Here is a 12,698-nt window from a genome sequence, read left to right on the forward strand (position 1 = left end):
AGGTAGAATCAAGAAGAAAATAATGTGTTGAATAAGCTTTTAAATAACCTGTAGTTTAGGCTTTCATAGTAAAGGAGAAATGTTGTGATTTTTTTTTTTTTTTTTTATTTCCCTTCCATGAATTACTGAAAAGTTGTTTCTGGTTCTGGACACTTGTTTCCTCTGACAGAGCATCAGAGGGACTGGTGTGGAGGATATTTTTATCAAAAGCAAAAGCAGTCTGCAGCAGTGGTGGTACTGCACCCCACGTGATCTTTCCTTTCCAAGCCATTGGGCTCATTGCTGAGATGCTTCTTGTCTTTGTCATGTGTATAAAATTATTGACTTAACCTTCCTGGTAGCAGTAACAGCCACAAGACTTACTGATATCAATTGTGTGCAATTTCATTTCCAATGTCAAGATTAGATATGATAATAGACTGAAGTGTGAATGATAAACGAACAAAATTTTCTGTTCAGCTAGAGCAATATAGAACGGAAACTTTATTTTTGCAACTTGAAGGACTGGAATATGCCTGCCAATTTGAAGGACACAAAATGCAAAAATTTTGCTTAAGGAGAAATGATTGCTGGGAACAAATTCTATAAGGAAGCTAAAATTCATTTCATTTGATGCAAATTACACAGTTTTTAGTATTATTAAATGGTTAAAATGGGTGAATCCAAGAAAATTGTAGTAGTTTTTGCCTTGCTTTATTAAGAAGGGAAGCTTAGGGGGCAGGCACAGAACCCAACCCTGGTACACTTGATATATATTTCGGTTTACCCATATAAAATTTCTGGTTTATATCAGTCTACTCTTTGTAGGCATTTTTTTGGATCTCCAGTAAAAAAAAATAAATTCTTGCAGTGCAGGGGAGCGTATAGAAAAAAAGATAGAAATTCACGTTTTGTCTGAATAAGCATCAAGTGAATTGTTGCTAAACTTACTTTACTAACTATGTAAAGTAAGGACATGAATGAAAGATTAAGTGACTTGCTTTGTGGTCACAACTGAAAAATATGTTAATATTAAGAATAACTGCTTTTGGAGTTAGTGGAAACTTTAATACTCTAATATTTATAATTTAAAATGCAGTATGAGGAAGAGGCAACATCCTGCCTGAATCCTTTACATTTTTAATAGTAGAAATTTTTAGTCTGGTTTGTTTATCACTAGATGGTGCTGTTGCCTTGAGAGGAAAAACAAATACGTTCCAATGCATTTGACTCTTCCCCCCCTTTCTGGGGGATGCATTCAGTAAAATAGAGGCTGAAGACTTTATTCTTTTTTTCTTACATTGAAAAGATAAGTAATTCAAGGTGATTATAGTTTTCTTTTTGTAGTTTGGTTTTTCTTTTTTAAAATTAATAAATGGTCTTAGCATGGTAATAGTAAATTTGAAATAGAAATGTGGTCTGTTGACACTGCTTTCAAGTTTGAGGTAGAACAATCTGGATATGTTTTTTTATGCCTGATGAAATGTGAGGCTTGTGGAATCCACTAAAAGCACAATTATTGAGTTTGACTGTATTGTCTTATGATAAGCATTTGAACAGTCATAAAAAAATACTTTGAATCTTATCTGTATTAGCCATATTTCAGTTGCATTCAAGTTAGTGCTCTTGAGTTGGGATAAACTGAGGTATCCCATACACTTGTTTCTAACAATTTGCAGAAAGAATGTAATAAATTGCTTTTTAGGCTTATGTGCTTTATGTGATATGGACTGCCTTGATAGGAAGGGAGATAATTTAAAGTTACTGATGAAGGTAGGAGGATCCAAAAACACACTTGGGAAACTAAAGCATGTTTGTTAAAACTACTTGCAAATGATTATGCCCTTTTCTTGTCTTGTCTAGGTGTCCATTGCACACATGGTTTCAATAGAACTGGATTTCTGATCTGTGCCTTTTTGGTCGAGAAGTTGGACTGGAGGTAACTTTGAATGTTAATTCGTAGGGATTTATGGAGAGTGACCAAAGTATCTTCTTCAGTGTGTTTCACTCATTGTCCTGACAGCTATCTTAATGTATTCACTGTTTGTTATTTTAAAACTGCCTACTAATCTTGAGCAAACAACCTATATTATCATTATTCATACCGTCCCTTGGTAGCTTAGCCTGTCTCAGTCAAGCTTTCCAGGTCCAGTAGGTCAAAAGTCACCTGTACCTGCTGTGCGGGGGCTTTTATTGTATTGTGTCTCTTCCCTGTGACATGTCCCACATTTTGAGTAATAATATAGAGTTCAGAGATGCCTGAAAGACTATTTCTCTTCCTTTTTTTCATGTAGGTTTGCGTGTATGCGCTTTGGTTTCTTGAGTTCTGAAATAATTAACTAGAGCAACAGCAGAGTGGCATACTTGCTTCTGAAGGGCCGAGGGGAGACAAAGTCGTTGTTTCCACCTTGTTGTTTGACTAAAGTCGACAACGTGCTTCTGCACAGACTCACCTGTGGGTTTTTTTTTTTTTTGTGATATAAAAATGTTCTTAATAAAGAATAGTGCTCTTTTTCAAATAACATTAGTGTAAAAAAGAAAAAATTGCCTGTACCATGCTGGTGGGCGTGACTTTTGCGTGTTTGGTAGTATTCATGAAACACTATTTCCTTGCTGACAGGGTCCCATGCAAGGCATGTTTCTTAACAAGCCCCTTAAGTGTTCTGATGATATTTCTTATGTTGTCCTTTAAGTCAAGAAAATTCTACTCCTGTTACTGCATTTTCTTATGACTGGACATACATTTTATTTGGTGCTTAGCATGTGCGTGTTAGTAAACTTGGAATAAAGACATTGGTGCAATGGAGACAGCACACAGTTAGTAGCAGGTGGCTGAATCTTGACAGAATCTTAGCTGGGTATAGGAAGTAGACACAGGTACAGATATCTTTATAGTATGATTCTAGTTGTTCCTGTAAACTAGCAAAGCTGTATGCTTTTAATCTAACAATTTAAAAGCAGGATGCAATAACTAGACTAAGAGCTGGTCCTTTGTTCTGAAGAGGAAATGCACTTCAGTCTATTTAAAACTCCACCTTCTATGCAGCTTCTCTTTATTTTCAAACCTCTGTGGGAAAAGCCTTAAAACTTAACAGCCATGTCTTTTGGTGGTTTGCTGTTGCGTGTTTGGGTTTTTTTGTTGTTTTTTTTTTTTTTTTTCTCCTTCATTCAGGTAGCTAATTGTATCAAGTTTCTTCATCTCTGTCAGATTATTTTAACAGAACACCCAGTTGATCACTTGGTAGGGAAGAATGTCCACAGCAAAAGGATGAATCTTGTCAAGGTGGTAGTTAATGCTAAGCATTGTATCAAGATAAATCCAGTTTGTTGTATCATTCTTTAAAATAAGGGACTATTATTTGCTGATGAGGAAATAAGATTTTCCTGATGGAAAAATCCATCCATATTCATTCCTTAATCATATGATGTAGGAGTGCTGCTGATGTATTGTGAATACTGAGATATAGTTAAATTAAAGAAAGGTCATCTAGACTGAAAGCTCTCCAGCTAGTGATCAGAAACCTTACTTGATTGTCTTTTTCACAACTCATTTTTCCCAAAGACGGTTACGTTTCAAGAGCTTGCAAAATATGTTTTCTTTCAGCTAGGTGTCTGTGCTTGAAATCTGTGCTACCTCTTTTGGCTTTCATTGCTGTCTATTCCAGAGCAGTATAGAGTTCTTCTAATATTATCTGAGACAAATTTGAGCATCTTTCAGGCCCCATCCCTTTTACTTTGTTTTGGCCTTTCAATGGCATTGGTTACAGAAGATGTGAAACAATTTAAGAAAGATACCAAAATGACAAGTGTCTTGGGAGGATGAAATTAGGAGTCTCAGAAAACAGAATGAGGAAGAAAGATCCTTCTCAGATTCTTAAGCTGTCATTTCTGAGATCTGATGACCGACCATCTGATAATCTCACTCATGAAAATGTTTTTTTTTTTTTTCTACTTTTACCAAAGATCAGAAAACAGACCAAGTTTACTGGCTCTTAGGAAGTGTTTCTGTTTATTCTGGGAAATTTGCCTCATAAAGTTCTCATGCTCCTTCCCATACTGTACAGATCAGACAAAAAATGCCTTTTGTATTTAAATTATTTTTTCCATTTTAGCTATATGTTTTTCTTGTTTCAGTGTCAGTCTATTTTCTTACCTAAAAAAATATTTTCACAGCAGGTAATATGTGCTTTTGTTCCAGCTTTAAGATACGTGCTTGTCAAGAAGCCTTATGGGGGCATGTACCCTTTTTGATTTCTCTTATTTAGCAAGATTTCTAAATGTTGATCTACGGAGCATTACTGCTTCATGCTGCCATGATAAATTGAAGACAGAATTATGTCCATTGCTTTCTGTTAAACATTTTCATAACACCTATGAAAATAGGAACAATAAAACCCTTATGCTGTGCTTGCTATTGTATAGTTTGCAGTGCTTTCCAGTTGGCTGGTACAGGTGCATGACTGTTAGTTTTGGTTTCTAATTTTTTTGTGATCCAGCCTCCAGTTTATTAAAGCACTTAAGATTAAGTGTTAGCTGCATAGTAAAAGGCTTCTGAATTACAGTTTTTTATGAGAAAAAACCTGCAGAAAGAGAAGTAATTCAAAAGAATCATAGAATCTTCATGGTTGGAAAGGACCTTTGAGATCATCAAGTCCAACCATACACACACACAAAAAAAACCAAAACCAAAAACCAGCCCCTACAATCTTTGCCCTTCAGAGCATGCCCTGAAGTGCCACATCTAGACATTTCTTAAATACCTCCAGGGATGGTGACTCAACCACCTCCCTGGGCAGCCTGTTCCAGTGCCTGACCGCTCTTTCAGTAAAGTCATTCTTCCTAATATCTAATCTAAACCTCCCCTGCTGCAGCTTCAGACCATTTCCTCTGGTCCTGTCATTATTCCCCTGGGAGAAGAGGCCAACACCCACCTCTCTCCAACCTCCTTTCAGGTAGCTGTAGAGGGCAATGAGGTCTCCCCTCAGCCTCCTCTTCTCCAAGCTAAACATGCCCAGCTCCCTCAGCCTCTCCTCATATGACCTGGTCTCCAGACCCCTCACTAGCCTGGTAGCTCTCCTCTGGACACGCTCCAGCACCTCAGTGTCCCTCTTGTACAGAGGGGCCCAGAACTGAACACAGCACTCGAGGTGAGGCCTCACCAGTGCCGAGTACAGAGGCACGATCATTTTTAGCATGATTAGGATGCTTTTTCCCAGTGTGATGGCAAAACCTCTAGTGAAAGGAAAGATAATTCTTTGGGGGAAAAATGTAGCCATATTTGAATTTCAGCACTTCAGTTTTTCTTCTTTAAGTTTGTTCATCTTTTTCTTTGGTCTCTTTTGTCTTCATCCAGGCCTTAAATACTTACCTATGCGTCACCTATTCCTTTTCTGTAGCAATAATAAAAGTTTTACCTAGGTGACCAGCAGACCACTATTAGCAACGACAAGGAGACGAAGCAGTGCAAGCTACAGTTACTTCTGAGAACATACGCAGTGCCTACATAATTATGCAGAATCTTGTGCAAGAGTAACTGTTGCCAGGCATGATGTTTCATATGTAATGAATGTTTTTTGCAATTACCAGTTTGGAATTTTTTTTTTCTAAATTCTTAGTCCCAATAAATCTTATGTTTGTTAAGGGATAACATGACTGAAACATGTAAATTAAGCATCCAGAGTAATTTTCAATTTTTATTTGACAGTATTGAGGCTGCTGTGGCTACTTTTGCTCAGGCTAGACCACCGGGTATTTATAAAGGTGACTATTTGAAGGAATTATTTCGTCGTTATGGAGATGAAGATGATGCACCGTCACCACCTGAGCTACCAGAATGGTGCTTTGATGAAGATGAAGAGGAGGATGACGATAATGATAAAACAGGAGGCCAAGAATCAGAACCTGGATCATCAAGCTCTTCCTTTGGCAAGAGGAGAAAAGAACATCTAAAACTGGTATTCTTGATTAAGAACTTTATATTCTAATTTTAAACTGAATTTCATAAACTCATAGTCATCAGTTACTACATAATACATACTATACGAGTGTCAGTGCTCTTGCAAATGAGGACTGGTAGTATTTGTCTCAAACCGGTAAAAACAGGCAGATTCATTGCAGACGCTTATGTTTCCTGTATGAACCTTGAACTTTAATATTCAACACTGCAACTATTCCAGTTGTAACAATGACTTAAAATTTTTCTAATATAACACTTTAGTTTTTTTTAAGCTTCACTTGAGATAGTTAAGTGCTTTTTAATTTTTCACAGTGTCTTTAGAGGTGAAATGTTATGGAGGAGGTGTGTAAACAATTCTTTATTTATTTTTGTAGCCATGTGGATGAAATTCAGTGTTTTTTAAATTCAGTGCTCATTTTGGTGAATATTCTTCCTCTTTAAAATTTTGAAAGATTGAGAATTGGATTCAAAAAGCAAGATGAGCTTAAAAACCCCAAGGCAGCTGTGAAATTATATTTTGTTCAAAGCTGTTTAAAGTGTGTAATGATAAGAAATATGGCTGATCACTTAGTCTAATTATTTTGACATAAATCTGCATAATTCTCATGAAATAAGTTACTGTAGTTACTATAGTGTGGAACTAGTACTCAAGTACAAAGAATATACTTGTATTGTCTGAAGCACAATGGCTCAGTTTTCTCCAAATTCCTAACTGTTTTTTTTATTTGCAGATAAAGTAGGGGAGAATATTGCTGAGTGCAAAAATAGATTCAGTTCTTGCATAATACTGAATTATTTTACTTGTGTGCTGAGGTGTGTTTATTTGCAAACACTTGGAAATCCTCATACGAAATATGCTGCGAAAAAGCATATTTTGTTGTTACTGCAACTGTTCAACATGGTTTACAGATGAAGTATGGAAGAAATTAGCCTGAAAGGAATATGAAATCTCATCTGAAGAAGCAAGATGAACTTTGAAAAGTTTAAAATAATCCATCAGCTGAAATAAAAATTGCCTACACTGTAAAAATCCATAGTAGAAATATATTCAGGGATATGGCCACTACCTCCCTTAGCCTTGAAGTAAAACATTGATATCTAAAAAAATTTCTTTGGACCAGTACCTCAAAACTAATTTTTTTTGACTTGCTGTTGGATGCATTAGCAAATGAGGTGTGATGGTGAGCTCCAATGTCTGCCTTTTTTCAGCAAGTATAAAACTAAACTGGTCTGTTTAACAGGAATCATGATGCTGGCTTCCCAGTCTCTCTGTTATCTGCCCACATAGTTTTTGAAAGCTGGAAGCTAAATTATACGAATAAGCATATTAATAACTAAAAGTTAATTATGAGTTAGATAATTTCTGAAAGAAATAATCATCTAGTTAATATGCATATTCGTATAATTCAGTTTTGCAGCTCTGGAGGAACAGTCTTTGACGCGAAGAGGAGGAACGGGGAGAATTCTTTACCATGGTTCTTGGCTGGCAGATTGGACTGCTTCTTAACTGAGTAGAGATGGATACAATCTATTTGTGATTCCTTGTAAATATGCGATCTACAGGGGGAATGATTATCAGGTAAATACCTCTTGCTTAGATTTTCTTAATTTACTGTCTGAAGGGCTAAATTTTCAGCATTACAGCTGATTTCCTGCAGCAGATGTTTTCAGCATTCTAATGCGACTTGTCCTCTAAACATCTAGGGATCTAGGGGCAGACAGTGTCAAACTGGAGGTGGCTGATATGATAGAGATGTACTGAAATGTTTTCATTTTGACCCAAATCTTTGTGGGGATAGAGGAAAAGCTTAGGGGTAGAGGAGGAAAGGTCTCCCAGGCATCTTGCTCGGATAATGAATAGTCAGAAGCAACTGCCCAGCTAGTCTGCAAAGTGAAGTTAGCATGCTGTCCATTTCAGAAATTCTCTCCTGGATGTGAAAAACTTTACTGCAGCATCTTTCTCTAAAACTTCCATATTTTAATGTCAAAAAGTCTTGACAGCCTTTCTTTTCTACACCACAGAAACTGTGGGAACAGTTAGAACATAATGCCATTACAGTTTCCTTTATCGTCCCGTGAGTGTAGTTGACAGGTAACAGCAGGTCTGTTTGCTATGAGGGTGGCGAGACACTGGACCAGGTTACCCGGGGAAGTTGTGGAATCCCTGGAAGTGTTCAAGGCCAGGCTGGATGGGGCTTTGAGCAACCTGGTGTAATGGGAGGTGTCCCTGTTCATGGCAGGGGGGTTGGAACTAGATCATCTTTAAGGTCCCTTCCAACCTAAACCATTCCATGATTATAGTCTTGGATGCTACACAGGAAATCCAAACACGTTTTAAATTTGTCAGTGTGTGTGCCATAATGATTGTAGCATCGAAGCATCATTATTAACTGACACGTGGAATCTCACTTCAGAAAAAAAATACTTGATTTTGCAAATAGGACAAAAAGTTATAATTCTGAGCCAGAACCTTCAAACTTTTCATGGGTCAAACGGATCTTTTACTGTTTATTAAGGATTGCCATCTGTTCTAGTCCAATGTAAGCTGCGTATTTCACAGGCAGTACAGGGCGTAATATGTAATGCTTCTAAAATGGGTGGCTACATCTCAAACAATCTGGAAGAGATGGTAGCTGTTAATGATTTTCTTCATGATTTTGAGTGCATGTGTCTTGTGGTCATCTGCAAGACAGAGGGAAACCACTAAACCTCATGGTTGACATAGCAAGGAAAATTATTATTTAACTATCAAAGTACTTAGATTCTAACTATTCTCTGTCTAACCTACCTTTTTTTCCCCAATGTTTAACCCCTATAGTTATTATTCTGCCTATGGGAGTCTCTTGATGGATATGGGAAAAATACTATTTTCTGATTTTGCAGCAGCATTTTATGTACTTGAATACTGGTGTAGTTTCCTTTCAACCTTCTATTTTTTTTCACATTAAATGCCGATTTGTTCACTTTTTCCCTATAGTCTGTATTTTTTACATTTCTGACCGTTCTTGTCATTCTTTGTATTCTCTCATGTTGACCCACGTTTTTCTGAGACTGTGGTGCCCATAATTGAACTCAGTCATCTAGTTGAGGCCACCCTGGTGATTAATAGGGAGGAATTAATTTCAGATGTCTTAAGGCGAGTACTTCTGTTTATGTATCTCAACGTAATTGCCTTTTACAAGACAGAATAATACTAATTCAGCTTTTGGTCTCTTGTTGCCTCCCTGTCTTTTTCCTGTAATTATCTAGCAGTGTATGTTTGTATAATAGATTATTCCTTATTAAGATTAGAACTTTTTTAATACTGAATTGCATTCAGTATATTAGTGTTTTTCCCAGCTCATTCTTAAAGTTAAGGATAACACTGAATTCTTAAGCTACCATCACAGTCTGTATCCCTGTTACTAAATTCATAGGTATCACAAAAATAAGAATATGCTATGAGGCAATTTAGGGAAAATGAATTAATTCTCTTGTACCTAAATCAGCACCCACAGATCCTCCACAATATATTCTTCCATTTTTTTAGTGAAACACTAACTCGTCTGAACCTGGTTTTGAAACAGGTTGCTCTTCTTTTATAAAAGTTACATCTACCCCGTGTTTTTTGTGTTCCTCTATAAGAACAAGACAAGTAAACAAAAGACAAGCCAAGACAAAAGCCAGCATCAAAAGATTTGATATTTCCTTCTTCTCCCAGTTCTGTGAATCCTGTTTTACCACCAAAATCAAACGATAAGTTGAACACTGTTGTTACTGAGCGTCAGTCAATTTGATTTGTTGCGTCTTTGTTGCTTCTAAATGCCTAGAGGCAGTTCTTGTGATTCAATCCTGTATTTCTGGGTATTAAATCTAAGCTGATTGGTGTAACTCCCTGGCTCTCCCTTCCTCTCTTTTAGAAGATGTGGACTTTCTCTCTACCTGATACGTTTTGGAATGTTTCTTGTCCTCTGGAAGACAGTCTCTGAGCATACTGGCACTCGATCAAGTCTGAGTGGCTGAAGGTGGCTATGGTGATAGCCTGGTGGTAGCCACTAGGGTCAGGGAGGTGTGTGGTTGAGGTTGTTTCTACACACCCACTCCTCCAGATGGTGTTTAGGATCTGAACCAACACAAGATGATACACATTGCCACTTTTCCTTCAGCAGAAGTGATGGGTGGAGGGATAGAGCAGTGAGTGAGGAGAGCTCAATTAGGACAGATGGTGTGAAGGTTGTGCAGAGTGTAGTGATACTAAGTGCATGTAGTTATCTTGGATCCATTAGGGCTTATAACTCCTGGCTTAGTAGCAGAGCTGAGGACCTGAGGTGCTTCTGCTGAGCTGAGTGCTCCGGTATCCCTGCACTGTGTTCTCCAGTGTCCTGTTTCCACGGGGGAGTTGAGCTGACACATAACTCAACAACAGTGCAGCAAGTGCATGGATCTGGCTCAGTTTTGGCACCTTATCCAAGGAAATGTCCTCATGAAACCTGCGAGTTAGCCAAGCACGGATACCCAAGTGACTCACCTTGTTTTCATAGTGCTGTGCTTTAGCTAGTGACTATACTTGCAGCCTGACCTTATTTTGTGAAAGCCTCTTCTGGTGTATGTACAGCTATGGCACTTTTTTAAACTGTCATACTGGTTGAATCTTTGGATAACTGAGTTGATTATGTTCTTAGGCTGTGGTAATCAAATGAAATGTTCTTTGCCTTTATGGTTTGCACAACCTCCTCTTCATCCTGTGTCCTCAGCACTTTGCTCTCTTCCTGGCTCTCCCCAGTCCTCTACTTCTTTCAACTTGACAGCATTACAGAGAGGGGTTACATGGTGCTTAATCAGGGGGATGGAGAAGCCTGTATGAAAACACAAAAGCTTGGCATGCTTGTCAAATTAGAAGCTGTACTTGTTTCCTTAATTCTTTCAAAATTGCCCCTCCTCCCTGTGATATATATGTATGCAATTTTGTACATCAAGCGCATGCTGCCTGTGCAAGAGAACCTGTTGTGTTTGGTCAGGTGTTTAAAATCAATAGACAGTTAAAAGCTGTTACAAGAAACTAACAAACAAAGCAAAGTTACTAGAACCAAATTAGGATGTATAATCTCTATGTTATGAGAAGCTAACGTTTTGTAATTTTGAATAATTCATTCTAACTTTTTACCTTTCTTACCATTTGGAAAATTTTCTAAATTGCTTAAAATTATATCAGGCGTGAAAGCAGCATGCGGATGATTTTGGTTTGTAGGGAAACTTGACTGTACTATGGCTCTGCCATTAGATAATCTGCAAGAGACCCTTTCAAACGGCAGGCACCAGTTTCATGTTCAGGACTTTTTCTTTTCTGGAAAGTCTTTCCTGTTGCCTGTCTTTTGCTTAAATCTTAGCAGTCGTACTGCCATTGCAGTCTGCTATTATTCTGAGAAGCAAGGCACAAACATCTTCCTTTATTTCGTGGTGCTCTTAACCACTTACTCAGAATTCAGACCATGTGCTGGCCAGGCATGTGTAACTGTCTGCCTCCCTCACCCAGTCACCTGCGTGCTCTTGCACCTGCTGGTGCCCACATACGTAATACGGGATAAGTGATGCACCCAAAGTCTGTGGAACTTAAGGTAATTAAGGTTTTGAACTAGCTTGTTTCTGTAGGATGTTCTGTTCTCAGAATACGATTTGGTGATGCAACTGAGCCAGTCTTAACTAAATGCAGGCTGTACTGAAAACTGCGGTCCTGCTTTCCTGGCTCTCCTTGTGTTCCTTCTGCTTCCTTTGTGCTGGCACTAGTGCTGACTTATCCTATGGTGAGCTAGTTTAGGATACTAATTTAGCAGAAAATTACTAATTTATGATGTTGTTTTTGCCAACTTAGTTCCTAGAGTTGCTGAAGAGTAGAACAGATGAGTGAGTGCCACGGTGTGCGGAAAGGGAAGGGAGCAAAAAGGCTCCTTTCATCAGTAGTATGCAGCTAGATTTGTTGAGGCAAGTTTCAAGCATTTTACAGAACGGATAGGAAATACTTATATCTTCATTTGTAGGATTCATAGCTCAACAGGCAGAAACCTTGTGCTTTGATCTTCTTAGTCTGCACTGAGAATTTATTTGAGATGCTGTTGAAATAAATCTGGTCGATTTGGGATCCCTGTAGAAGTCTTTAATGATGTATCTTTGTACACGTGGTGGCTTTATTGGTGGTGTGGTGCAGAATTTGTTTTTATTCCACTTGGAATCAAACTTTTTCTGGCATGTACAAGTTATTTTAGAGTTCTATTTTCCGTATTCTTACATTGATCTCTCCTTAGGCTTTTCTGTGGCATCCAGGATAGCACCTCCACTTTAGTAACCTGGTTTAGATTGAGAATAAAATTATGCAAGTATGTTTTTACACAAATATTTTGTTACAAACCAGCTGTTGATGTTTTCGCTTTTGTTAAGAAGTTTGTCATAGATCAACTGAGAGCCCTCTAAGTTTGCTGCTGCATAAGTGCCTTCATAGTTTCAATCGTTTTCCCTACAATGTAAGTTTAACTTTTGAGACATGGAACATGGTAGAACCATGTAACTGAACTTCTTGTACTGGAATTACCATCTAGGTCTGATAAAATTAACATTTAATTGAAAACATGCATCTCAAAGGTTTGGAGGGAGAAAAATATAACTTAATTTCTTCATCTGCTGAGATTTTTGTTTAAAAAAATCCACCAAAACACAACAACAAAAACCTCGTGTCTAAAGATGTTTTCTAGTAACTTTAGTTCAGTAATTACCAAGCTACATATGTTTTTCT

At 37.7% G+C, this 12,698-nt stretch overlaps 1 protein-coding gene across 3 annotated transcripts in view; it reads left to right on the top strand.

Annotated features, from left to right (window-relative positions):
- RNGTT (RNA guanylyltransferase and 5'-phosphatase) overlaps positions 1-12,698 on the top strand; it is a 191,387-nt gene that overhangs the window by 19,565 nt on the left and 159,124 nt on the right. For all 3 annotated transcript variants that reach the window (XM_074581167.1, XM_074581166.1, XM_074581169.1), the window contains 2 exons: positions 1,843-1,918; positions 5,684-5,933. In XM_074581167.1, coding sequence (XP_074437268.1) covers positions 1,843-1,918; positions 5,684-5,933 — 326 coding nt within the window. The remainder of the gene's footprint in view (positions 1-1,842; positions 1,919-5,683; positions 5,934-12,698) is intronic.

Source organism: Larus michahellis, chromosome 3 (assembly GCF_964199755.1).
Source record: "Larus michahellis chromosome 3, bLarMic1.1, whole genome shotgun sequence".
NCBI classification, from domain to species: Eukaryota; Metazoa; Chordata; class Aves; order Charadriiformes; family Laridae; genus Larus; species Larus michahellis.